The sequence below is a fragment of the Mixophyes fleayi genome, chromosome 6 (assembly GCF_038048845.1).
Source record: "Mixophyes fleayi isolate aMixFle1 chromosome 6, aMixFle1.hap1, whole genome shotgun sequence".
NCBI lineage: Eukaryota > Metazoa > Chordata > Amphibia > Anura > Limnodynastidae > Mixophyes > Mixophyes fleayi.
The window spans coordinates 219083924-219111081 of NC_134407.1; the positions used below are offsets into that span (position 1 = coordinate 219083924).

General features: G+C 44.3%; 2 protein-coding genes across 3 annotated transcripts in view; one reads left to right on the forward strand and one right to left on the reverse strand.

Annotated features, from left to right (window-relative positions):
- Positions 1-27158, forward strand: part of LOC142159791 (uncharacterized) — a 1176369-nt gene that overhangs the window by 424061 nt on the left and 725150 nt on the right. The window lies entirely within an intron of this gene.
- Positions 4105-27158, reverse strand: part of LOC142160016 (uncharacterized) — an 84508-nt gene continuing 61454 nt past the window's right edge. The window contains exon 5 of the mRNA XM_075214935.1: positions 4105-8443. Within this exon, the coding sequence (XP_075071036.1) occupies positions 6653-8443 (1791 nt within the window). The 3' untranslated portion in view covers positions 4105-6652. The remainder of the gene's footprint in view (positions 8444-27158) is intronic.

Consider the following 27158-nt stretch of genomic DNA (forward strand, 5'->3'; position numbering starts at 1 on the left):
GTACAACCAAATAACCTCAAGGCGGTCCAGAGATTCCTGGGATTCGCCAATTATTATAGAAGATTTTTTTGCGGTTTTGCTGATATTGTGGCTCCTATTGTCTCCTTGACTCGCAAAGGAAGCGATCCAGCTGATTGGTCACCTCAGGCAATAACTGCCTTTGAAACTCTGAAGAAAGCCTTTGTGTCCGCTCAGGTCCTTAGACATCCAGATCCTAAGGTACGATTTATTATGGAAGTTGATGCCTCTGATGTCGGTGCTGGTGCCATCTTATCACAAAATGATTCCCATACTCATCGCTTACATCCATGTGCCTACTTTTCCCGTCAGTTCTCTTCAGCGGAGACCAACTATGATGTGGGGAACCGAGAGCTGTTGGCAATCAAATGGGCCTTTGAGGAATGGCGTCATTGGTTGAAAGGCGCTGCACACCAGATCTCCGTTATAACGGATCACAAGAATCTGCAGTATATACAGTCGGCCAAACGACTAAATCCCCGGCAGGCTCGTTGGGCACTGTTCTTTACCCGGTTTAACTTTGTAATCACTTATCGTCCAGGTCCTAAAAATGTCCGGGCAGACGCCCTCTCTAGAAGTTTCCTGGCACACCACGCTCCTGTTATTGGTCCTGAGCCTATTGTTCCTTTGTCTATGATCCATGCTGGCTTAACCCAAGACTTGAACTGTACCTTACAAAGGTTTCAGAGGTTAGCTCCTGATAATACTCCAGTAGGATGCTTGTTTGTCCCAGTTCATCTAAGGAAGGCGGTCCTTGCTGAAGCACACGATAATCGGACTGCTGGACATCCTGGAGCGTTCAAAACATTGGAAATCCTTTCCCGCACTGTATGGTGGCCATCTTTGTCTGCTGACATCAAGAGGCATGTCCTCTCTTGTCCTCTTTATTGTTGATTTGCCACTTTCTGCAGGACACAATACTATTTGGGTTGTGGTAGACCGCTTCAGCAAAATGGCACATTTCATTCCACTAACCTGGCTTCCTACTGCTCGAGATCTGGCCATTCTCTTCATACAACATATTTTCCGTCTCTATGGACTTCCTTCTGATATTGTTTCTGATCGTGGTTCACAATTCTGGAAATCCTTCTGCACCCTTCTCGGAATCAGGATCAGTCTGTCATCTGCATACCACCCTCAGTCTAACGGGCAAACTGAAAGGGTTAACCAGTCACTTGAACAGTTCCTCAGATGTTATACTTCAGAGTTCCATGATAACTGGTCCTCTTTGCTGCCCTGGGCAGAGTTTGCCTACAATAACTCATCTCACTCATCTACTCAAACTTCCCCGTTCTACTGTAACTTCGGTTTCCATCCCAGGTCTAATTCTCTATATTCTCTCAAATCTGCTGGTATCCCAGAGATTCGTTCCACAGCTGCTGATCTGAAAGTAATTTGGAGGAAAGTTCAGTCCTCCTTGAAAAAGTCATCATTGTCTGCTAAAAAAAATTCGGATCGCCACTGTACCACCTGCTCATTTAAAGTGGGCCAGAAAGTGTGGCTTTCAACTCTAAATATTAGGCTCAGACAGCCTTGTAAGAAATTGGGGCCTAAATTTATTGGTCCGTTCATAATTACCAAGCAGATGAATCCGGTAGCTTTCAGATTGAAGATTCCTGGTTCACTAAAGATCCCTAACACGTTTCATTGTTCATTATTTAAACCACTATTATACCCGAATCAATCCCAGCCTACAGGTCTTTCTGTGAGAAACAAGAACATACCACAAAAATTTGTGGTCCAGAAGATTCTCGACTCTAAAACAGTGCAGGGGCAGGTGCACTTCCTAGTACAGTGGAAGAATCGTGGACTAGAAGAGCGGTCCTGGGTCCGCGAAGACGACTATACGCTTCAAGACAGTTGAAGGAATTTTTTTTAAAAATTCCTAGGAAACCTGGGTGTCGGAGTTCCTTAACCCCTCCTCAAGGGGGGGTACTGTCACGAGTACCGCCGCGGCTCGCTTCCTGTCCGCTCCAGAGTCCCGGCCGTCACAATGACGACCGGGACGTCATTTCCCCTCATCTCCCGACCGGACGCCTCTTCAGCACCGTGTCCCGGCAGCCGGGTGCACATGCGCATGGGGGCAGGTAATTAGATTCAGCCTGTGGCTGAATTAGGAGGCATTAGCCTGCAAGTGTGACTTCAGGGCAAAGCCCTGATTGGTGTTTTTAATATCTAGCAATTAGGCTGCAAGTGTGCTCTGTCTAGGGGGCAGGTTCTGATTGGCTGTTGGCTGTATTTAAGGCAATGAGGTCTGCTGCCTCATTGCCGGTTATAGCTTCTGTTTGCCAGTCTGCTGACCTGCTCTGTGCCTTGTTCCTGTCTCTTGGAAATTCTATTGACTACCCGTGTATGACCCCTTGCCTGGATTTGGACCCTGCTTGTGTTTCTCGTGACCTTGACCTCTGGCTTGAATACCGACCACCCTGCCTGCTCGTGACCCCTGACCTCGGCTTGTTTATCGGATCTGCTATCGGCCCTTGACCTCTGCTTGGACTCCACTCCGCTTGCCTGGCTTCTCCCCAGCCGGTACACACTTCACGACCCTCTGTCAGTCTGCAGCCCAGCCTGTCCCCACCATCAGGGGCTCCAGTAAACACCTGACTGGCAGAGTAGACTCCGGGTTGTGTTGTGCCGGCTGGAGGAGTTCCTAACAGAAATATCACCTTCTGAAGAGATGCTTCCATATTTTGGCACTACAGCACCCTTCAGATGTGTTGCACAGAGAAATGTTTGGTGTTTATATGGTCACTAAATGAAGATAAGCAGAGGGGTATACATTCGTTGTTCTGCTGTGTCTGTGTGAGGACACTAGCTCCAGATGACAACGGCTAGATCACTATTCACTTTGACAACACCTTCTCTTAATTCCTGTAAACAACACACTGCTAAGTACAACAATCTAGCTAGTCTCACCTGGACCACTGTACAGCTTTATCTACTCTGCAATGAGCCCCTCAGTGAGAAGGTCAAGTCAATCAGAACAATTTCTCTCACCTGTTTGTAGCCTTTATAAAGTCCCTCAGTTCTACCAAACCTTGGCACAAGCAAAGTTTTATTTCGGATTTCCCTGCTTGTTTTTATGAAAATTTGATTTGTTGTAAACGTATTATCTTTTGTTTATAAGGCACCCACAAAATGTCTGCAACGCCGTACATGACATATACAGAACGCAGTGATCAATAATACATTACATGATACATGAAGAACAAAATACCAGACATACTGAATGAATAAATATACAGTTAACATGGTAATGCAGATCAAATTATTTACAGGACAGTGAGAGTGATGGTCATGACCAGTGTGAAGTAGGCCTAAGCTTAAGAAAACAGGGCTAGGGTACAGAGACTAATGTAATATTAGGAGGACACATAGAAAGTGGGTCCTGCTCATGAGAGCTTATATCTTAAAGGAAAGGGAGAGACACTAAGAGGATGGTATATACTGGGTGAGTGGGGGTGAAAGGCTAATATCAGCCTTCCTACTATCTAGGCTTGAATAAAGAAATGAGTCTTAAGGCTTGAGGCCGTTGGGAGCAAAGGCTAACCTGATGGAGGTGTGGGAGATCGTTCCACAGCTGGGGAGCAGCCCAGGCAAAGCGGGAGTGGGAAGAGATAATCCGCGGCAGTCATTGGAAGACCGGAGGGGGCTGCAAAGAGTGATAAGTTTAGAGCAGTAGGGGGGAGGAAGGGGATTGATTGAGAGCTTTGAAGCTGAGGCGTTTAAATTTAATTCTGTAGGCAATGGGGAGTCAATGTAGCAACTGGTGGAGGGGGACATATAGCAATAATAGAGATAGAGTGGATTGAGAGAAAAATAAGGCAGACAGCAGCATTCAGGACAGACTTATGAGGGGCGTCATGGTGACAGTTAGTGTTTAATAAGATATTCTTGAAATAGTCTTGGACAAAAATGATATGAAGGTTTATTCAGCAAAAAAGACAACCCTTATCCGACACGCAGGTCAGGGCTGTCAAGCGCATACAGAGAATAATGCCACACCTAAAATACTTTATAACATTTATAATATTAAAATCAAGAACAGGATATGATTTCATTACACTGAATATAAGCTTGAATACATCTTTTCTTGATGTAAGAACAATTTCATATACGGTATAAGATCAGCTTTTGCAGCTGTGATGTTTTCCTGTCTGTAAACTGCCAGACATTTTTGTTACATACACACTTTTAAACAACATCCTATACAGCATCATACAGTATAATATGGCTGCATAAATACAAAAATGGCTACTCTATAGCAAGCATAATATTATTACTTTCACATCATGTAGGCGAGAGAAATGATTACAGCAGTCAAGGCGAGAGATTATAAGAGTGAGTAAAAATTGTGGTGGCTTCCGTGGTGAGTAAGGGTCGTATCTTGGATATATTCTGGAGGTGGAAGTAGCAGGATTTTGAGAAGGACAGAATGTGAGGTTTGAAGGAGAGGGAGGAGTCTAGGATGACCCCAAGGCAAAGGAATTGAAGGACAGAAAGTAGTGTAGTATTATTAACAGAAATAGAAAAGGTGGGTGAGCCCTGTAATGGGGGGAAGAAGTTTGTTCAGTTTTGGAAATATTGAATTTAAGAAAAAGCAAGATCCAAGATGAGATGACCGAGAGACAGCAGGAGACATGAAACATAAGGAAAGGGGAGAGGAGAGGGGTTGAAAGATAAATTTGGGTATCATCAGCATAGAGGTGCTATTGGAGAAATGGATGAGAACATCAAGGGAGATGACATAGTGGGAGAAGAGCAGGAGGCCAAGAAGGGAACCTTGGGGAACTTTGTCAGGAAAGGGAAGAGGGGGGTAGTGGAGTCTTGTAGAGACTGAAAAGGAGCATTTGATGAGGTAAGAGGAAAACCAGGAGAGGCCTATAGATTTCAAAGTTTGCAAAAGGAGGGAAAAGTCAATGGTATCGAAGGCAGCAGCGAGGCTGACAAGGATATGAAGGAAGAAGTGTCATTTAGATTTAGCAAAGAAAAGGTCATTACTGCCCTCACGAAGGGCAGTTTCGGTGGAGTGGAAAACCGGATTGGAGTGGGTCAAGGAGTGTTGAGAAAAGAGACGATATGGTTGTAGACAACCCATTCGAGAAGCTTGGAGGCAAAAGGAAGGAGGAACATAGGGCAATAATTAGAAAGAGAGGTAGGGACAAGAGATTTTTTTAGTATAAGGAAAACGAGAGCATGTTTAAAGGAGGAAGAATAGGTTGAGGAGGTGGGAAGGTGGGAGCAGGCCTCAACGGAGAGAGGGAGTGGAGAAGATGGGAGGAATGGGGTCCTGTCGGAGATGGACGGGAAACGAAGGGTGCATATTTCATCAGCAGATACCGAAGCAAAGGAATAGAAGGAGGGTGGGTAAGAAGTGGGAGTGACAAAGGGGAGGAGGGGATGAATATAGTGTCCACAGAGGAGAGTGGGACCAAGAAGGCACTGCTAGAAGATGTCTTGACGTATTGACTCAATTCTGGAGGTGAAGTCGGTAACAAACCAGACATCTGAGGGTAAGAAGGCGAGTGGGAGAGGGGTAGGGAAGAGGGAGTGGAAAGTGGCAGAAAGGCGATGGGGGTTGGAGGATTGGGAGGAAATGAGAGCCCTAAAAAAAGGATTGTTTAGTGAGTGATAGGGCTGAACTGTTAAGAGGTATGAACTTGAATTCAAGAAACTCAGCATGAGTGTGTGACTCATTCGTTCTGCACTACGGTAGTATTATTTACGACAGTAGGTAAGTTTGGAGTGGTATGATTGAGGTGGGGACCGAAGAAGCTTGATGTTGACAACCAGGGGGAGTCAAGTGCAGTGGTAGAGGTTCAATTATAGGAGACAGACTCATCGAGGCAAAAAAGAGTGGTGATTAGGGAGAGCAGTGAGTCCAGGGAGGAGAACATAGTAGGATCAATGGTCTCAAGGTTACGCTTGTGAGGGTAGCCTTAGAGGATGGGGAAGGTGAGAGGGGTAGAAAGATGCTAAGGCAAGAGATAATGGTTGGTGAGAGGGAAAGTTGAATTAATGACATCAGAGACTGTACCGAGTTGTGAAAAGACCAAATCAAGGGAGTGGTGACTGCGGTAGGGGAGGAGGTGCATTGAGAGAGACCAAGGGAGGAGGACAGGGAGAGAAGTTGAAGGCTCGAGAGATAAAGAGATCATGGATATAGGCCAATTTTTTTTACAGACTGACCTGGCATTCCAAAGACCACAGCATAGAGGAAGAGAGACTAGGAGAAAAGTGGACAAGGTTGCTGGACTGAAAGGGTGTGTATAATATTGAGTGAGGTGCATGACAGGGAAAGAGGGTTGGAATTGGATGAGAAACAGAACTAGGAGGGGACCAGTCAGTGGGCAGGGGATGAGATGAAGCGGAACAACAGGTGGGGGTGGCAAGGATGGGAAAGTGAGAAACAAAAGGAAGAAGTGATGTGAGGGTATAAATTGCTGAGGAAAAGAGGGAGTGGATATGTAGGAACACGACTATTTGCATCATTTACAGTTATAAAAGGCATTTCTTTTACAATGTTTATAGTATTCTTGTAACCTGCTTCATATCTATCATGTCATGGAAATTACTTTTCTTATGTGTCAATTATCTGATGTTTTAGGAGAGATTGCCTGTGTGTAAAACTATTTCAACACTCAGAACATGGGAATGTTTTCTCACCTGTGTGAATTCTCTGATGTGAAACTAGAACTGATTTCTGTGTAAAACATTTCCCACAATTAGAACATGAAAATGGTTTCTCACCTGTGTGAATTCTCTGATGTTTAAGAAGACTGCATTTAACTGTAAAACATTTCCCACACTCGGGACATGGGAATGGTTTCTCACCTGTGTGAATTCTCTGATGTGAAACCAGAATTGATTTCTGTGTAAAACAATTCCCACAATTAGAACATGAAAATGGCTTCTCACCTGTGTGAATTCTCTGATGTGAAACCAGACCCGATTTCTGTGTAAAACAATTCCCACAATTAGAACATGAAAATGGCTTCTCACCTGTGTGAATTCTCTGATGCTTAACAAGACTGGAGATAACTGTAAAACATTTCCCACACTCAGAACATGGAAATGGTTTCTCACCTGTGTGAATTCTCTGATGCTTAACAAGACTGGAGATAACTGTAAAACATTTCCCACACTCAGAACATGGAAATGGTTTCTCACCTGTGTGAATTCTCTGATGTTTAACAAGACTGGCTTTAGCTTTAAAACATTTCCCACACTCGGAACATGGGAATGGTTTCTCACCTGTGTGAATTCTCTGATGTGAAACCAGACCTGATTTCTGTGAAAAACACTTCCCACACTCAGAACATGCAAATGGTTTCTCACCTGTGTGAATTCTCTGATGTTTAACAAGATTGGCGATAACTGTAAAACACTTCCCACAATCAGAACATGGAAATGGTTTCTCACCTGTGTGAATTCTCTGATGTTTAACAAGACTGGTTTTATCTGTAAAACATTTCCCACACTCGGAACATGGGAATGGTTTCTCACCTGTGTGGATTCTCTGATGTGAAACCAGACCTGATTTCTGTGTAAAACATTTCCCACAACTGGAACATGAAAATGGTTTCTCACCTGTGCAAATTCTCTGATGTTTAAGAAGACTGCATTTAACTATAAAACATTTCCCACACTCGGAACATGGGAATGGTTTCTCACCTGTGTGAACTCTCTGATGTTTAACAAGATTGGATTTAAATGTAAAACATTTCTCACACTCAGAACATGGGAATGGTTTCTCACCTGTGTGAATTCTCTGATGTGAAACCAGACCTGATTTCTCTGTAAAACACTTCCCACAATTAGAACATGAAAATGGCTTCTCACGTGTGTGAATTCTCTGATGTTTAATAAGACTGGATTTATCTGTTAAACATTTCCCACACTCAGAACATGGGAATGTTTTCTCACATGTGTGAATTCTCTGATGTTTAATAAGATTGAAGTTAACTGTAAAACATTTCCCACACTCAGAACATGGAAATGGTTTCTCACCTGTATGAATTTTCTGATGTGAAACAAGACCTGATTTCTGTGTAAAACAATTCCCACAATAAGAACATAAAAATGGCTTCTCACCTGTGTGAATTCTCTGATGTTTAACAAGATTGCATTTAATTGTAAAACATTTCCCACACTCAGAACATGGGAATGGTTTCTCACCTGTGTGAATTCTCTGATGTTTAACAAGATTGGATTTAATTGTAAAACATTTCCCACACTCAGAACATGGAAATGGTTTCTCTCGTGTATGAGTTCTCTGATGATTAACGAGAACTGATTTAATTGTAAAACATTTCCCACACTCGGAACATGGGAATGGTTTCTCACCTGTGTGAATTCTCTGATGTTTAACAAGATTGGATTTAATTGTAAAACATTTCCCACACTCAGAACATGGAAATGGATTCTCACGTGTATGAGTTCTCTGATGATTAATGAGAACTGATTTATATTTAAACCATTTCCCACATTCAGAACATGGAAATATTTTATCGCCACTATGACTTGTACTAGGTGTAGCAATATCTGAGTTATTAAGAAAACATGCCTTTTGATTAGAGGGGTCAGATGATATATGTGCACTTTGAAGTAATTTATTTATATTTGGAGTAATGGGTTTTCCTCCTGGAATATCTTCTATGATGTTGTTATCTTCTATTTTATATCCTGGAGATAAAACGAGATATCCCTCTGAGGTATTCTGGCTTTTGTGTCCATCTGCTGGAAATAAAATAGATGTATGGAAATTAGATATTGAGTAGCAAATTGTCATACATTTAGTCAGTTCAAGATGTTCAATTGTTTAATTTCTACTCGCAAACTTCATTACAAATCTAAGTTTACAAATGTGATGATACCAGGATGTTAGTGTAGGAACTGAAAACAATAGCTTATCAAACAATACTTTAAATAACATCCAGTGCTCAACAAACTTCAACCATCACCCAGTGACACTCCAGTGGTCAATAACCGGAAATCGTTTATAAAGAAAATGGGTTTTCTTTACCAGTCCAAGTTATAGGGAGATGCTCGCAGGCAATAATCCTTATCACACTGGCAGGACCTGTGACTCCAATGCCAAAAGCAAATGACACACACACTAATGTCTCTCCTGCAGGTTTTTCTAAAGGGAGGGGAGAAATGTTCCACACTGGAAAGCCCACCTCTTAAGGGGACGGAGATGGGAGAAGAGAACTGTCCTCCCCTCATGGTTTTCCCTTCTGCTGTTTTGGAGCCTAGGGGGTACTTTTACTAAACGGCGGGATTGAAAAAGTGGAGATGATGCCTATAGCAACCAACCAGATTCTAGCTGTCATTTTGAAGAATGTACTAAATAAATAGAATCTGATTGGTTGGTATAAGCAACATCTCTACTTTTTCAAACCCGCAGTTTAGTAACCAAATCCCTAGGAGTCTAACACAGTTCCAGGGAGAAACATACCTACTCAACCTGTTGCTGACTGACTTAAATCCTGGTTATGTAACAGAGCCTCCCTGTTTTAACCACTTCTAGGTATTTGTGGTGTCAGAGGGGCTCCAGAGGCTGCTGGCTTTTTGTCTGTAAGATGGGAGTGGTGCCTTGGTCAGGTACACCATGTTGTAATCTGATATGATGTTCAGATGAATACATGTAACCACCTGGCTTTATTTAGGAATAGTATGGGTAACCTTAATTCCAGCCGGATAGGTTTTTATTTAAGTAGATTTTGTAAAAAAATGAGGGTAATAAATTAAAACAACCCAATGTTCAATTAAACACAAGCATCTTACCATCCTAAGGGGCCCATTCAATTCTGCCGCGAATAAAGCGGCGTTAACAGTATTACCGTTAATACGATAATTTTAACCTGGATTTCATCTCGCAACTCAGGGAGCCACAAAGTAAAAATCCAGTGCTGAAGTTACTGTATTAAGGGTAATACTGCCAACGCCGCGTTATTTGTGGCAGAACTGAATTGGCCCCTAAGTGTTTAAAATTATAGATGGGGAGATGATGGCTGTCAGACCCATCTTGTCACAACATACAGCAATTATACAGATAAAACATTGGCTTAAAATATAACACATTACCAAGCACATTGCATAGACCCAGCTGCAGGGACATACAGATTGCACAGCCACATTGGACAAAGCAAAAACGCAGAGTTTGGTGTGTAATATTTCCCAAGCACACACATGGACCAGCCTCTATCATAGGACAGGGTGCCTCATTAGCCAGTGACATTGTCCAACCACAATGCTCATACAGACACTGCCCACACACAATTATTGGAGCTTTGGTAGAGTAGACATGGGCTAAATTAACACCACATCTTATCTACTGGTCTACACTACACAAAGTTGACCAAGTGGAGATATAGGTAGCAAAACAGTGAAGCATTCTCTATATGTCCATCTAAACAACATCAGGCAGCATAGACACGTGGTCAGATTAATGCTACTAATTTAGGCTGAAGCCTCTGTGTAGACAAGCACTGAGAGGGAAGGAGAGCAGCTTGACAGAGCAATACAGCACAGTAGGAAATAGCAACACAGAATGATGAAGGTACAGAGCGGAGGAGAGCATTAGGACTGAGTAGGAGAATGGAGCAGGGCACAGACGGGCAACAGCAGAAAGTGGAAAAAAGCATAAAGGCAGATCAGGATACAGAGACAGGTCAGAAGATGAAGAGCAGCAGTACAAAGCACCAACCACATACCAATATTAGTACATCCAAATGGCAACAGAAACACCACATCACCACACCAACCTACACTGCGCCACGGAAAACTCCAACAAAATTCCTGACTCCCTCACTGGGCAGATACTTTTTTATGGGTGTAGAACAAGTGATTGCGGTAGTGTCTGAATAATGAGAATGTGTCACTCTTTTCTGTAATAAGTGTTTATTACTCACCAGTGCTGATATCTGTAGGGATTTCCTCCTCCTTACCCTGCTGATCACCTCTCACATACATCTCTTCTTCTGCCTTTATATTTTCTACCTTAATATCAGTCAGAACAACCAACTAAATAACAACAACAATCAATAGAGTAACACTTTAATAATGTCTTATTTCATTAATTGAGATTAAACAGAATAATATCAGTGTATTAGACAAATACAGCTGTTTTACAGATCATATTATTTTGGTAATTTTGCAAGACCATAAATTCCATTTACCTGACACTCCTGTGGGATACTGTCATTTTCCTCTTTACATTCCTGTGAATAAAGAGGACGGGGACATCTCTCTGGGGTATTTCTGTTACTGGATCCATCTATAGAAGACACACAGTGACTGATACATTGTTTAGGTGTGATGGTCAGATGCTGTGTATACAATAACCTAAGCAACCTAGAAATTAAAGAGGCATCTCTTATATGTTCCAAGTCATTAAAAACAGGATGGAACAATGAGAAAATGTCAATACCAGCAAGATCTTTATGTGAGGGGATAAATGTCTACTGTCATCAAAAGGGTTAACAGAATTGACCACGCAAACCCCCTGTTTTGTAGATAAGATACATACAATACAATGTTCCCTGTTAGTACAAATATATTTCTGTCACAGAGCCTGAGTTTGGAGTAGACCTCGAAGCCCTGCTCTAGCTAGACTTACCCCCAGAGAGGTGCGGAGTCTAACAGTAGAGAGGTAATCACCAGGGATTCCGGCAAGGGAATATGGACTTAGCTGCTCTCTAGCCACATCCTCTAAGGAGGATTAGAGCAGGGTAAGATGAAACCATGGAGTAGAGCAGGATTGCTGGACGATAAATGCAGAGGTTCAGGTGAATGTCAGTGAACCAAAGCATTGAGATCTTTTAGAAAGCGAATAGCTGAAAACAGGACTGATTATGAGGCAATACCGCAGGTCTTGATCATTGAACAGGTAACATGGGATACCGATATGCAAACAGAAGCCAGAGAGAACAGCGTCCTAACAGGTAAGGCGACATGAAGATCTGGCAACTTAGTAGAGAATTAGGTGCTTTAAATAGACAGAGCAAAATGCAGGTTAGCTGGTGCAATGTGTGACAATTTCTATATGTCCAGCACATAACTGGTTTTAACTAGTCTCAGGGGGAAGAAGAGGGAGGTTGGATTCAGAGTTGTATTAGTCAGCTCAAACCCAGGTAGTTTTAGCGTCAGTTTAAACATCGTCGATAAAGCTGTGTCCAACAAATTATCCTGAATTCACTGACTACGATCAAATAACGGGACTCCTCAGATCAAGACATTTGTCAACAATCAAATTGTATTTTGCAGCTAAGTACTTATTCATTTTATATGTATGCGTTATCATAAACTTTAGTATTAACTTTTTACAATTGTTGTTCGTCAATTATTATAATCTCACACCAGAACACAACAACTAATGTTCATCCTGATACAGTCTAGCAATAGTGTTTGATTTTAGCACATTCCCATAAGACATGGAACAATGAATTTCTAGGGATTTCACATCGCCAGCAGTGCGACAATTCAGAGGGAAACATTAAACGCAGTACCATAGGAACATGGAACCATCAGTATAAAGCTTGTACCCAACCTCTTCTACCTTACTACTGATGGAGGCATTGTGGATTACTGTCAAAATCTTGGGCAATTGTTTATCTGAAAAAGCCTCCCGAAAACTTGTTCCCACTTTTTAACACAATCCAGTGAGGCATCAACTGCGGAAATACCACAACATACCATATATAAGAGGCTGTGAAGCCATATATGAAACGCAAAATAAAATTGTGGATGGGGTAACATTTTCTTGTTTAGAAGAGAGAACACAAAATGCTTCATTTGATCAGATATCTCATAAAATGGAAAAAAACAGAAGGGAACTAGATATGGGAACAATCTGGAAAATGCAAAGACGACATGGAAAAGTTGTCATTTTAATAACATTGGGGGCAGAAGATGTAAGAAGATCTGCCTCAGTATGAGTAGGTAGTTTACATTTAAAAGTTGGGAGAGGTCACGGGATATCTTTGAGCCTAAGTATTTCCCCGAATGCCTGGACCAAATGAAGTAAAATGAAGAGGGCACATAGGAAACATGAGAAGCTGAGCGAGTAATGTAAAAGCTTGAGATTTGGATTTTAATGTGAATTTTACATTTCTTCATGAGGTTGTGGATAGAGATGTCTGGCACAGGAATAGAGAACAGGTCATCTGCAAAAGCTGCAACTTTATGGTGGGCGGGGCCTAATGTAATCCATGTGATGTTTTAGTTGTCTATAATTTACATAGCAGCCCTTTTAGTCGATACCTTATCCATAAGGTTTTAAGAGTATGACGCACAGACATTTTCATCATTGTTTGCAGTCCTCTGTGCAGGATACAATATTCTGTTCAAGAAGCAAGATAAATCAAGTAAGATAACGGCCAGCCCTGTCTGGTACTGTTGTGGATGGGCCCTTTATCTGAAAGGCTGTCGTTTGCCTATACTCACAATAAGAGGATGTGAGCAGAGGACAAGCTTCTATTTCATAAGTTTGTAAACATTCCCACTTGCCTAGTGGTGTCCAAGAAAGCCCAGTCTTAGATTTTTCTGAATGAGTAGAAAACAATATTGTAGGAAGACCCCTGAATTCAGCAATGTAAATTAGACTAAATGCCTTGGAGAGGATAACAGCATTTCAGGCTAAGAGGACCCAGGGCTCACCTTGAACTCTGAGCCCCTCTGCAAAGATAACCATATAGAACTTGGCAGTAATGTCCATGACCCAGTGTTCTTATTAAATAAGGGAATGTTATCTAGAGAGGATTCAAATGTGAAACAATCATTGACAAATAACCCTTTGTTATTAAGTGTCTGATTGATCCTAATATAAAAGTGTGAAGAGGGGAAGTGAAAGGAAATCTCCAGCTGTTCCAATAGGAAAGATGGATTACTCATACATCATGGTTGGCTCTTTTCAGGAAGGTTGTCTTCCTGTGTCTGTAAGTAGTTGATCACTTGCTCTCACCTTGTACATGTTGTGGTAATGACATGAGGTGTCACAGTGTCACCTATCTGGTAACATTGGTGTGACAGTGGTTTGCAGAGCTGCCTCACAGCGCTGGGGTCATGGGTTCTATTCTAACAAGGGCACTATCTATGTGGAGTTTGTATGTTCTTCCCGTGTTTGTGTAGTTGTCCTCCGGGTGCTCCAGTATCATCCCACATTACAAAGACATACTGATAGGTTAATTGAATTCTTACACAAGTAACTCTAGTGTGTTTGTGTATCCCTGTGGTAGGGAACATAGGACTGTAAGCTCCACTGAGGCACGGACTGAATTACTAAATAATGCATTGAACAATATATAGGCACTATATATATATAAAACTGTTAATAATAAATAAATAAATTGATAGGAAATTCAAAGCAGCTGTAAATATGGGAGGTCCATTAGTGGTTTCAGAATAACGGTCACCAGCTCTGCAGGGAAGGAACTAAAATGGGAGCCCCCAGTGTAAGGTCTTCTCCTTATTACATTATAGTAAGGTGGGAAATGCTGAAGGTGACAGAACTCCCCCATCTCACCAAGTACATGATCACCTCTATTATTGCAAAGATCCTACTAACCTGAAACAACAAGTTGGCTCAATTCTTGTAGTGGTCATCTGGTTTTATAGGGGCTTAAAGATGATCAACAGGAAGGGTCCAAGCCTTCCATATCCATAGATTTAAAAAGAAAAAGAGGATTTTTATACTTACAATAAATCCACTTATCTAATTCCATCTGAGGGACACTGCTACCATGAGGAACTCAGGAGTTGGCACTTAACTACTTAATTGCTGACAGGCTACTTCCCACTGCAACCCCCAGTAGCTCCACAGTGTAATTATAAAGCCACAAGGAAGGGGAACCAAACAAGCAACCACACACAGCAGAAGAGCAGAAGGGAGGGAACACAGTGTCCCGCAGATGGAATCAGAGAAATGGATTTATCGTAAGAATAAAAATCCTCTTCTCTTTCATCCCATCTGGGGAACACTGCTACCATGGGGACGTTCTAAAGCAGTCCCAAGCGAGGGAGCGCTCTGTCAACCCGGCATGCAAAAACTATGCAGCCAAAGCACGTGTCAGAAGACACAAAACAGTTAAGATAAAATAGGCAAGGCATGGACAGAGCACCAGGAGACCTCCTGCCAAGCCCCGTTGCCTAAACTGTGTGGCACACAGCCCAAAAGACTAACACTGAGCAGGCAGGATGTGCAACGACACGACCAGGCACAGCCTGGTTCAGTACAACTCCTGAGTTCCCCATGGTTTTATTGTTCGTCAGATGGGATGAAAGAGAAATAAAGGCTAAGCCTGGTTGGCATCGCCTCATGTTGTAGGTTATGTTATATGTGTTTAATGATTTATTGCACATAGCTCGTAAAGGTTCCCAGTTGGGTTCTGTAGACAACGATAGACTCTGCATCATGTCCATTAAAGGAGACACCATTACTTAAATTCATCAGGGTACACAGCCGACCAGAAACACCAAGCCAGTGTCAACTGCTGTCACAGAACTCTGTGGGACTTCCTTCACTAGCGGTTGGCCATATTGTGCTGCTCCGAATGCCTGTCTGTCAAGAGCATGAATTCACCTACAAACAGATAAAAACTGTTGGCAGCGCAAGACACTCAGATACCAGGGAGATTGTGCTCTTTATTCCACTCAGATTTACCAAAGTCAATACAGGGTATAATACGCATTCCGAAATATATAATGGCCTTGCTGCTTATGTGAAAGGGGGCTCGTTGACAGTCCCTCTGCTACTCAGTTGCTCATCTGGTGGGCACTAACTAGCACTAACCCTGTTGAAGCCATAAAACCTCAGGAACCAGAGCAAGAATAAAAGGCTGCTAAGTCCCACCAATACTGGTCTACTTCTTGGACAGTACTGGACTAGTCATGGATCAGTGAATCATGATGGTAAACTTTTAGGGTCTGTGAGATTTACAACTTTGTGAGCCTTTACAAAGCAGGGAGATTTTGGACTTGGTCCCTACCTTGCTATTAGAGGAGTGAAGCTCATTGCCCAGTAGCCGGGACAGAGCTCCAGGAATAAGCCGACTATAAGCAGTTTTCAGATAGTGTTGTTGTGACTGGATCACTCATAAATAACTTATGGCATAAATTTATTTACAGGAAATAGCGCAGGGCGCTTATTTATATAATTGCACTTGCACTTATTTTTGATATTGTGTATATATATTAGTAAGGTGAAATCTTTAATTTCCGAGACCAGGAGAAGAAATTTTTTTCTTATTTTACCTTGCTAGAGGAAATGTATTATTTCTTAAGGTGTATATCTGATACAATAAGCCTTTGTGGATGGAAGCCCTTTGTGTATTGTAATGTGGGGAAATGGCTTGTTTGAGGTTTGTCATGTTCTGTGGGAATGTGTATTCTGAAGAAAGGCCCCATATGTTAAGTGGATCTTTTGATGTGTGAGAGATCACTTGAAGACAGGAAGGTTTAATTAAAGACATGTTGCTAGATTTCCTGATTCTAAAAATAACCTGTGTACAAATCAGTATACAAAGCACTGTCTTGTACACTAAAATGTATCATTCTGATATTCCATCTGACCTAACCACGAATACCTTTAATCAGTGGAACTGTCCTTGTCAGGGCACCTGAGCAACATAAAACATCACTCTTTGCTTCAAGATCCTGCTTGACAATTTCTTCAATATTGCTGTAATCCTGTGACCTGCAGATTAGACCCAAATCTAATCCGTTCTGCGGCTGCTTCTGAGATTGGATCCAACTCTCCAGTACCACCGCTCTGCCGCTACCCAGCAGCTGGCCAGTGTGCTAGGCCAGGGGGATCCATCCACAGCACCCTGATCCATAGTAAGCAGTCAGGGGTACCAGCTCAAGTGTACCAACACAGGAGTACACTAGCAGCGACAGTTACACAGAAGGAACGTGGTTCTGGGCACCATAAAGGAGCCCAGTAGTGGCAGCAGGCTCCTCCTACTGCGGCAGGAGGGGCGTATTCAGAATAAGGAAAGGGGGCGGTGGCAAAGTAAGCCAAGCCGGGTCCCAACAGAAACAGACAGGGTGGCATAGGCGGTCCATCCTATCACAGTTGTGCATTAGGTTTGGTGCGGTGACCCCACTGGTACTAGTTCCTAATTGTGCTTTCATCTGAGTATTGTACATTTACAATAAAAGTAAGTTTTACTTTGCCATTGTGATTTCATACCCACAGAGGTACCGGATGTGCCAAGCTGGCACATAAGGATGTCTCAGGGCAAACCACCCAGCTGGTGCGGTAAAAGAGCTAAACAGTCATTAAATATCATCACCAGCAAAAACACCCTAATACTGTTCTATCTGTACAGGTTTCCAACTCATCAAAATGTGGGCGAGTAGTGTGGATAGTAATTATTTGTACCACTACTGTTTTATCAAAACAGGGAATGTCAACTTCACAAATCCTATGTGTCCCCTTAATCCTACGGAGATCTCTTAAAGGTGTAGAAATTTCTGCTTTGTGAACATTAACATCCACTTCATGTAATGTTCACATTCCTTGATAGGAAAGTGAGACAAAGTAAGTCCAGATATCCTCCTCTGAGCATGAATATTATCAGTAGACAATGACAAGGCAATTGGTCAGGGAGAACTTGTAGCTGAGCAGGGTGTGGGTTCCTCTGGTTTCAGATTAGTCTGCTAGTAAGAAGCCTCAACTTGACATTGGAGAAGAATTCACCAATATCATCTGCCTGTTCAGGGCAGTAAGATGGTGTTTCCTCTTACTAACTTTACTCATGGCCTGAAAATATCCTGTTAAATATGCTGTAGTGTCAGGATAGGTGCAAATAACCTGTGATCTCACAGCTTCAAGATAAACCACACACCCATAACCCATATTACATGTAATAACATAGGTAGTTGTAGTGCTAGTATACAGCTTGGATCAAATACAATTAAGAGAATGTGATCATTACTGAGAACCACATATATAAATATTATTATTACTATTAGTGCACAGGGAGGATCATGGATAATGTCACACATGGTCTAATTCAGCTTTTGAATCACTATGGTGACTTCCCTTGTACTGATATATAGGAATCACCAGAGAGTGTGGGGGGAGGAGACTGGTCAGATCTCTGGGCTGGTAGCTCACAATGATATGATGTGAGGAGGAGAACAGAAGTCTAATAGGGGCTGATGGGTCCTGACTCCCCCACTGGGCAGATACTTGTTCCTCATTAGTTTGTACACACAGAGGAGGATGTAGAATAAGAGATTGATGTAGTACTCACCTGTGCTGATATCTGTAGGGATTTCCTGTTGATCACCCCTCGCATACGTCTCTTCTTCTCCCTCTATATCTTCTGCCTTAATATTGAGATTAACCAGAAGAATATCAGTGTATAATACACACACACACACACAGCTGCCCTACAGATCATATAGTGAAAAGTCACTTTGGTATTTGGTGAGACCCTAAACACTACCTACCTGATAGTCTTGTGGGATAATATGATTTTCCTCTGTACAATCCTCTGAAAAAAGTGGACGGAGACATCTCTCTGGGGAATTTCTGTTACTGGATCCATCTGTAGGAGACACATTGTGACAGAATACATTGTTATTATGTGATTTATTGTGTGTATCTAAGTGGCCCTCAAAACTGCTTTCTCTTACACAATAAATAATAGTCTACTCTTACCCCATGACATGAGGGTCTGGTGATTCTCCATCATCACGTCCGTGTTCAGACAACAGAGTCCTTCTAAATACTCCCACTCCTGCATGGAGAAATAAACAGTGACATCCTCACACCTTATAGGACCTGACACACACAATGATACAGTCATCACCCAGACACATCACCTGGTGTTACTGTATAATGTCCCATTCCCAGCAGTCACCTCTCCAATCAGCAGCTGAATGATCTTTTTTAAACAAAAAAATGCCAATTCAGAGTTGGGTTTTTAAGGGGTTAATTGTGCAAAAAGTCTAATTTTTAGAAACAATGTATTTCCTATATGTAACAGTTTCCTAGGAAAGTGGAGTGAATATCTGGGATGGGTGCAGCTCAGCCACCAATTTGTGTCCTCTGTCTATGGCCGGCACCCACAGATTAATCACCTTCTTTGGACAGATTAGTACAAACAGCAAGATGACGTTGTGTTTGGAGCTGGAGGATATTATTATTATCATTTATTTGTTAGGTGCCACAAGGTATCCGCAGCGCCGCACACAGTACTAACAGTAGACTATACAGGGTGAAACCATACAGAACAATGAACAAAAAGTACCAATACTTCAGAAACTCCGGCCAGTCATATGCAGTAAAGACGGAGCGGAAGAACAGGTATGGAGACAGGAGGGGAGGGGGCCCTGCTCATACGAGCTTACATCCTAAGGGAGGGTAAACAGACCAGGCACAAGAGGAGCCAGCTGAGGCAAGAGGAGAGAAGGGAGGACAAGCAAAAGGGAGGAGATGGGGGTTAAGTAGATGGTTGGTAGACTTTGAGGAAGAGGTGAGTTTTGAGTGCACGTTTGAAGGAGCACAGAGTAGGAGAAAGACGGATGGAACGAGGGAGGTCGTTCCAAAGAAGGGGGGCTGCACGGGAAAAGTCTTGGATTCTGGAGTGGGAAGGGGTGATAAGAGTGGAGGAGAGGCGGCGGTCGTTGGACGAGCGCAGGGAGCGGGCAGGAGTGTGAATGGAGAGTAGGTTAGAGATATAAGGGGCAGTAGAGTTGGAGAGAGAGCCTTGTATATGGTGGTGAGGAGTTTGAAAAGGATTCTGTAGGGGAAGGGGAGCCAGTGTAAGGCAAGGCAGAGAGGGGAGGCAGAGGAGGAGCGGCGTGAGAGGAAGAGGAGTCTTGCGGCCGCATTGAGTATAGAGTGGAGGGGGGAGAGACGGGAGTGGGGGAGGCCAGTGAGGAGGAGGTTACAATAATGGAGGCGGGAGATGATGAGTGCGTGGATGATAGTTTTGGTGGCATCCTGAGAGAGAAAAGGACGGATGCGGGCGATGTTGCGTAGTTGGAAGTGACAGGCTTGGGCAAGGGAGTGAATGTGGGGGGCAAAAGAGAGAGAGGAGTCGAGGGTGACACCCAGGCAGCGAAGCTGGATGACAGAGGAGATGGTAGTGTTATTGACGACAATTGAGAGGTCATGGTGGGATGGGAGTCTGGGCGGAGGAAAGACAATGAGTTCAGTTTTAGAGATATTGATTTTGAGAAAGCGCTCAGACATCCAGGAGGAAATGGCGGAGAGGCAGTCTGATACCCGAGCGAGGAGGGTGGAGGAAAGATCAGGAGAGGAGATATAGAGTTGAATGTCGTCAGCATAAAGGTGATACTGAAGACCGAAGGAGAAGATGAGAGCACCAAGGGAGGAAGTGTAGAGCGAAAAGAGTAGAGGGCCAAGAACAGAGCCCTGTGGGACTCCTACGGGGAGAGAGTAGGGGGAGGAGGAAGAACCAGACGTGGATACAGAGAAGGAGCGATTAGCGAGGTATGAGGCGAACCAGGCATGGACAGAACCAGAGAGGCCAAGAGAGAGAAGAGTTTACAGCAGGAGGGGGTGGTCCACGGTATCAAAGGCTGCAGAGAGGTCAAGGAGGATGAGTACGGAGAAGTGACCCTTGGATTTGGCGGATAGGAGGTCATTAGTAACCTTGGCCAGGGCAGTTTCAGTAGAATGGAGGGGACGGTAGCCAGATTGGAGAGGGTCGAGGAGGAAATTGTCCGCGAGGTGCCTGGTAAGGCGGCTGCAGACAATCCGCTCAAGTAATTTGGAGGCATAGGGGAGAAGAGAGATAGGGCGATAATTAGCAAGATAGATGGGGTCAAGATTAGGTTTTTTGAGGATAGGAGAGATAAGAGCGTGTTTAAAAGAGGAGGGTACTACACCAGAGGAGAGTGATAGGTTGAAAAGGTGTGCTAGGTAAGAACAGGCCGTTAGAGAGAGAGAGCGAAGGAGGTGGGAGGGGATGGGATCGAGAGGGCAGGTAGAGGGTGGAGAGGAAAGAATAAGGGAGCCAAATTCTTCACCTTTTGTAGGGCTGAAGGAGCACCAGAGTTGGTTGATGGGGGGAGGTGAAGCGATGAGGGTGGCGGCAGAAGAGGAGGAGGAGATGTTCAGTCTGATGGCCTCAATCTTGGAAGAGAAGAAAGTGGCGAAGTCAGAAGCGGAGAGGGAAGGCGGGACAGAGGGGGGGGGGGGGCGGGGGAGAGAAGGGAGCTGACGGTGGCAAAGAGGCGGCGGGGATTGGAGGACTGAGAAGAAATGAGGGACTTATAGAAGGATTGTTTAGCGAGGGAGAGGGCAGAGGAGAAACAAGAGAGTATGAATTTAAAGTGGAGGAAGTCAGCCAGGGAGCGAGATTTCCTCCAGAGGCGTTCAGCAGTGCGAGAGAATCTTTGGAGGAAGCGGGTGAGTTTAGAGTGCCAGGGTTGGGGAATAATGCGCCGTCGGCGGATAGAAGAGGCCGGGGCAACAGCGTTTAGGGCAGTGATGAGGGAGTGATTGTAGAGAGACAAGGCCTGGTCGGGACAGGTCAGGGAGGGAAGGGGTGAAAGGAAAGTTTCGAGAGAGGAGGAGAAGGAGGAGGGGTCAATAGCATCCAGGTTACGTCTAGTGAGGGTGGCTTTGGGCGAGGCAGGAGCAGGGGAGGAGGACAGAGGGAAGGAGAGGAGGTGGTGGTCAGATAGTGGGAGGGGAGAGTTGGAGAAGTCAGAGAGACAACAGAGATGAGAGAAGACAGGGTCAAGGGAGTGACCAAGACAGTGGGTAGGGTAAAGAGGTCCACTTATTAAGGCCTAGGGAGGAGGAAAGGGCGAGAAGTTTAATGGTGGCGGGGTCAGAACAGTTGTCAATAGGGATATTAAAGTCACCAAGTATGATGGAGGGAAGGTCAGAGGAAAGGTAGTGGGGGAGCCAGGCAGCAAAGTTGTCAAGGAAAAGGGAGGAGGGGCCTGGGGGACGGTAGATGACGGAGACACGGAGGTGGATGGGGGAGAAGAGACGGATGGAGTGTACTTCAAAGGAGGAGAAGGAGAGGGAAGGTACAGTAGGAATGACACGAAAAGTGCAGTTAGGGGATAGGAGGAGGCCCACTCCGCCTCCTGGACGCTCGTCTGGTCTGGTGGAGTGGGTGTAGGAGAGGCCCCCGTAGGAGAGAGCGGCGGGTGAAACGGTATCCGAAGAAGTAAGCCAGGTTTCAGTGATGGCAAGAAGATTAAGAGAGTTGGAGATGAAGAGGTCATGGATGGAGGAAAGTTTGTTGCGGATGGACCTGGAGTTCCAGAGGGCACAAGAGAAAGGGAGAGAGGGAAGAGGGAAGATGCGGATGAGATTATCAGGGTTGATGGAGCGAGGGGGAGGGTGAGGGGTGGGGCAGTGAGAGTTGGGCGAGAGAAAGGGGCTAGGGGAGAGGATGGGTATAGGAAAGGAGGGGGGCGGCATGGTGGGGGACAGGGGGGACTGGGAATGAGAGAAGGGGCAAGAAGAGGGTAAGGGCAATTAGCACCGAGATGAGGGCAGCAACGGGGGCCAGAAGTGGGCCAGAGTGGTCGAGTTAGATATGGGCTGACAAAGCAGAGTAAGACAAGAACCAAGGAAGGACTGCAGAGAACAATGAAGTGGAGCAGGAACAAAAGGCAGTGGCAAACACAATTTAAAGTGCCGTAAAGATAAAATAAAATGGAGATAAATCAATTAAAGTGCAAATACAATTAAGGTAAAATACACTAAAGATGTCCCTCTCACTAAAGATAAAATAAAATGGAGATAAATTAAAGTGCAAATACAATTAAAGTAAAATACACTAAAGATCACCCTCTCACTAAAGATAAAATAAAATGGAGATAAATTAATTAAAGTGCAAATACAAATAAGGTAAAATACACTACAATATGATAAAATTAAATTGAAGAAAAATAATTTAAAAGAATTTAAGGTAAATTTTAAAATGAAAAACACAAGGTAGTAAATGTAATGGATGGCCGCAGAGAGCCTATACCAGGAGGAACAGGAGAGTCCAGGGAGTCCGGAGATCAGGGTAGTCCACAGGTAGTCGCAGGAGCAGACCGGAGGAACCAGAGTTCAGGAACAGGTGTGGAGTTACGGTGGGTCACGGAAACAGTCCCAGGAACAGGTTCAGATCAGGAACAAGTGAGATAGGAGTTCCTGAGGGTCGCAGGGCAGGCCCAGGGTCCAGGTGGGAGTTGGCAGCAGATGTCCAGGAAAGCAGACCAGGCAGCGATAGTCCGGGCTGCGGGAAACCAGAAGAGGGAGATCAGGCGGCGGGAGTCCAGGCAGCAGATGTCCCGAGGAGAAGGGAGGCGGGAGACAGGCAGCAGGGGACACCAGGAGACCGTCCCAAGGAGATGGCAGGCGGGAGACAGGCTCTGGGCGTCCCGAGGAGATGGCAGGCGGGAGACCAGGCTGCAGAGGACACCAGGAGACCGTCCCGAGGAGATGGCAGGTGGGACACAGGCAGTGGGCGTCCCGAGGAGATGGCAGGCGGGAGACCAGGCAGCAGAGGTCACCAGGAGACCATCCTGAGGAGATGAGGTTGTGAGGAAATGTCAGGCAGAAGGAGCCCTCCGGGAGTGGTTAGAGCCAGGCCAAGAGATGCTGGAGACCGAGGAGCAGATGAAGGACAGCTAGGCCGGAGCCGGGGGGCTCGAGTAGAAGATAATTACCGGAGAGATCGCCGGAGGGAGCTCAGCTGGATGCGAGGCTACTGGAGGCAGCGGTGAGCAGAGGCAGGTAAGTGGAGGCAGGGAAATGGAGCAGTGCTGAGGCTACACCACTAGAATCAGGAGCCCAGGTTAAGCCCCAGAGGAGAGCCCACACGGCATGTACGTGCAGCATGAGAGCAAAAATAAAGATAGGGTATAGGATAACAGAGAACTAAGAGTAGCCGGACAACTGAAGATGACAGGAGCTGCAGAAGAGGTAAGTTTTTAGATTCTGATATAACTGTTTCTATAAATGATGTCACAGAATCTCTCACCTCTCCAGTCAGCAGGTAGATGATTTCCAGGGTGAGATGTAATATCCCATCACTTAAATGACTGATCGTCATCCCCTCCACTCCCATTCCACTAGGGTCCCAAAAGGCTCTGTTCCCGGCCCTCTACTTTTGTGAATGAACATCTCTTCTATAGGTGAACAAATTCACTCATTCAGACTCCAGTACCACCTTTATCTCTCCTACCCTGACCTTTCATCTCTGTCTTTCCCAAGGTGGCTACAGCTCTTTGAAAGACATATTACCCCGTACACACAGACATACATATGCGGAAAGCATGAGCTGGGCTATCTAGAAGAGATGTGATCCTGGCTTAACCATTATCTGAGCATATAAATTGATTGAGCAACTCCACTTCTGTATTGCTTTATCTGAGCATGCCTGGAATAGAGAAACAGAGAGATAGAGAGAGATAGAGAGACAGAGAGAGAGACAGAGAGAGAGAGAGAGAAAGAGAGAGAGAGAGAGAGAGACACACACACACACAAAAACAGAGATAGAGACTCAGAGAACGAGAGAGAGAGACCACAGTGACTGTAATAGTGTTAACCAATAGTGAATTTCATCAGTTTTGGACAATTTGTGATTAGGTCCCAGCATGAACTGTCATGTTAGAAGCCACAGTTATCCTATCACTGCCCTTCATGTTCATGTATGAAAAGCCTGCTGACCATGTATATAGCACAGGGTAGGATGAGGCATTTCCTGGAGGATAATCATTTAGGGCTAGATTTACTAAGCTGCGGGTTTGAAAAAGTGGGGATGTTGCCTATAGCAACCAATCAGATTCTAGCTATCATTTTGTAGAAGGTACTAAATAAATGAAAGCTAGAATCTGATTGGTTGCTATAGGCAACATCCCCACTTTTTCAAACCCGCAGCTTAGTAAATCTAGCCCTTAGACTCTGAAGATTCTCACACATGCTGACATTCTCTGTGAGAGTCTATTGTTTAGTAAAACAAGAAGCCCTGACTGACATCCTCAGCTCAGCCCTTTGTTAGATGAACATGAAGGAACCTGATTCATTAAGAAAAGTAAAGGAGTAAATTTGCTCCTGGATAAACCATGTTACAATGCAAAGGGTGCAAATTAGTTTATTATTTTGTACATAAGTAAAATCCTGGCTGCTGTTCACGTAGCACCAAAACACTTCATAGCTTTATTTTTACACTGAAATTTAAAGTTGATCCTGCCCTACCCCAACTAAAAATCTATGCCTATATTTACATTTACCTCCCACATAATGCAACATGGTTATGCCAAGGTGCAAATTTACAAATTTTTTGCTTTGTATTATAATAACATCATAGTTGCCTCCTCTCCCGGAATGTCCAGAAGACTCCCGAATTTTTGGAAGTCCTCCCGGGAGAGCAGGGCAACCTCCCTCTTCCTAACCACCTCAATAGTAAAGAGGCCGGTTTAGCACACAAATCACGCATCATCCTGGCCCTATCCCCTGCTGTAATTGGTCAAAAAAAGTAATTGCCGTTTAGGGGTGAGGCCAAATAACGCAATCCGCAGGGCCCTTCCCCAACATGACCACCTACCCCCCAATCTCCAGGATCATTCCTTGTCAAAGTTAGCGAGTATGAATAACATGACACCGGAGCACTGTCCGTGTTATAACAGGACACCATAGTCTGCTCCACATGTATTATAATAACAAGATACCAAAGTCTACTCTAAATGTATTATATCAGGACACCAGAGGCTGCTGCAACTGTATTACACTAATTACACCTCAAACTGTGTTATAATAACAGGGCCCCAGTCAGCTGACACGTATTATACTCACAGGACACCAGAGTCTGCTCCCCCTGTATAATAATGTATAATAATAATAACATAATTACCTGGTGCGGACACAGCAGTCACCTCTCTGACTCCTCCTACTCTAAGGTCACCCGGAAATGACAATAGAAGAAACAACACTTCCGGTCTGTGCGTTCCAACAGAACTTCGCTGCCTGTGTTCCACATACCGGAAGTCAAATAGAACTGACAGACCAGAAGCCTGGTGGACCGCACAGGACGGAAAACGGTGGAACGAACGAACCGGAAGTGTGGTGTGACGCACTGGCCGTAAGTCGTGTTGAACGCACAGGGAGGACGTACTGTGAAACGCACAGACCGGAAGTCATGTGGACCGCACATACAGGAAGTCGGTGGACCGCACAGACCGGATGTAACATCTTCCGGGTGAGAGGACGCAGTGACTGGCAGGTTATGTACCTACATAGATATAATGAGATATAACGATAAACATAACACAGGTAAAATAAAATAGGTGATGAATGATGAGGATATAAGTATTATGAGGATTATACAGTAGGAATTACTGTGACTACCACAATATCTCTTAGATGCAGCTGCTGATTGTTACTTGGGACTAGGCTGCCTGTTACCTCCTGAGTGGAGGAGAGGAAAATTACTGTCACATATCTGTCAGTCATCAGCTGTAAGACATTACTTGTTCTGTACTGATATACGTCCTAAAGTACATTCACCTCTTCACTCTATCCTGAGGGATCAATGACATCCAAGTTATTTCCCTCTGATATAACAAGACCACACCACAATGGCTGCGCCCAGTAACATTTATGGTACCCCCTCCCCCCGCACTGAGATACATAGGATGACACAGGTGGGTGCTGGAGGGGAGATGTCTCCCAGTAGAAGAGGGCAGGGAGAGAGAAGGGTGTCTGTGAGTGTCACATACTGGGGGGTGAGCAGTGACAGGGTGTGATGGGACACACTGAGTGTAAGGGGGTGTAGTGAAGAGCACAATACAACCTGGGGACAAGTGGCTCAGTATATAATTGGGTCGGAGAGAGCAGGGAGCCATGTGAGAGAAAAGCTAGTAAACAAAAGGCATGTGAGAGAACCGGTGGCAAAATAATGACTTGCGAGATAAGCTGGTGAGCAGGGGGGCAGGGAAGAATGTAAGGGAAAAACCGGTGTGCATGGGGTGGCATTTGGTAAAAAAACAGGTGGACAGGGGGTAACTTTTGTGAGAAAAGCTGGTGAGCATAGAGGGAAGCGTGTGATAGAAAAGCTTGTGGGATTGGGTGGCATGTGATAGGAAAGCTGATGGACAGTGGGCAATTTATGAGAGAAAAGCTGATGGGCTAGGGAACATGT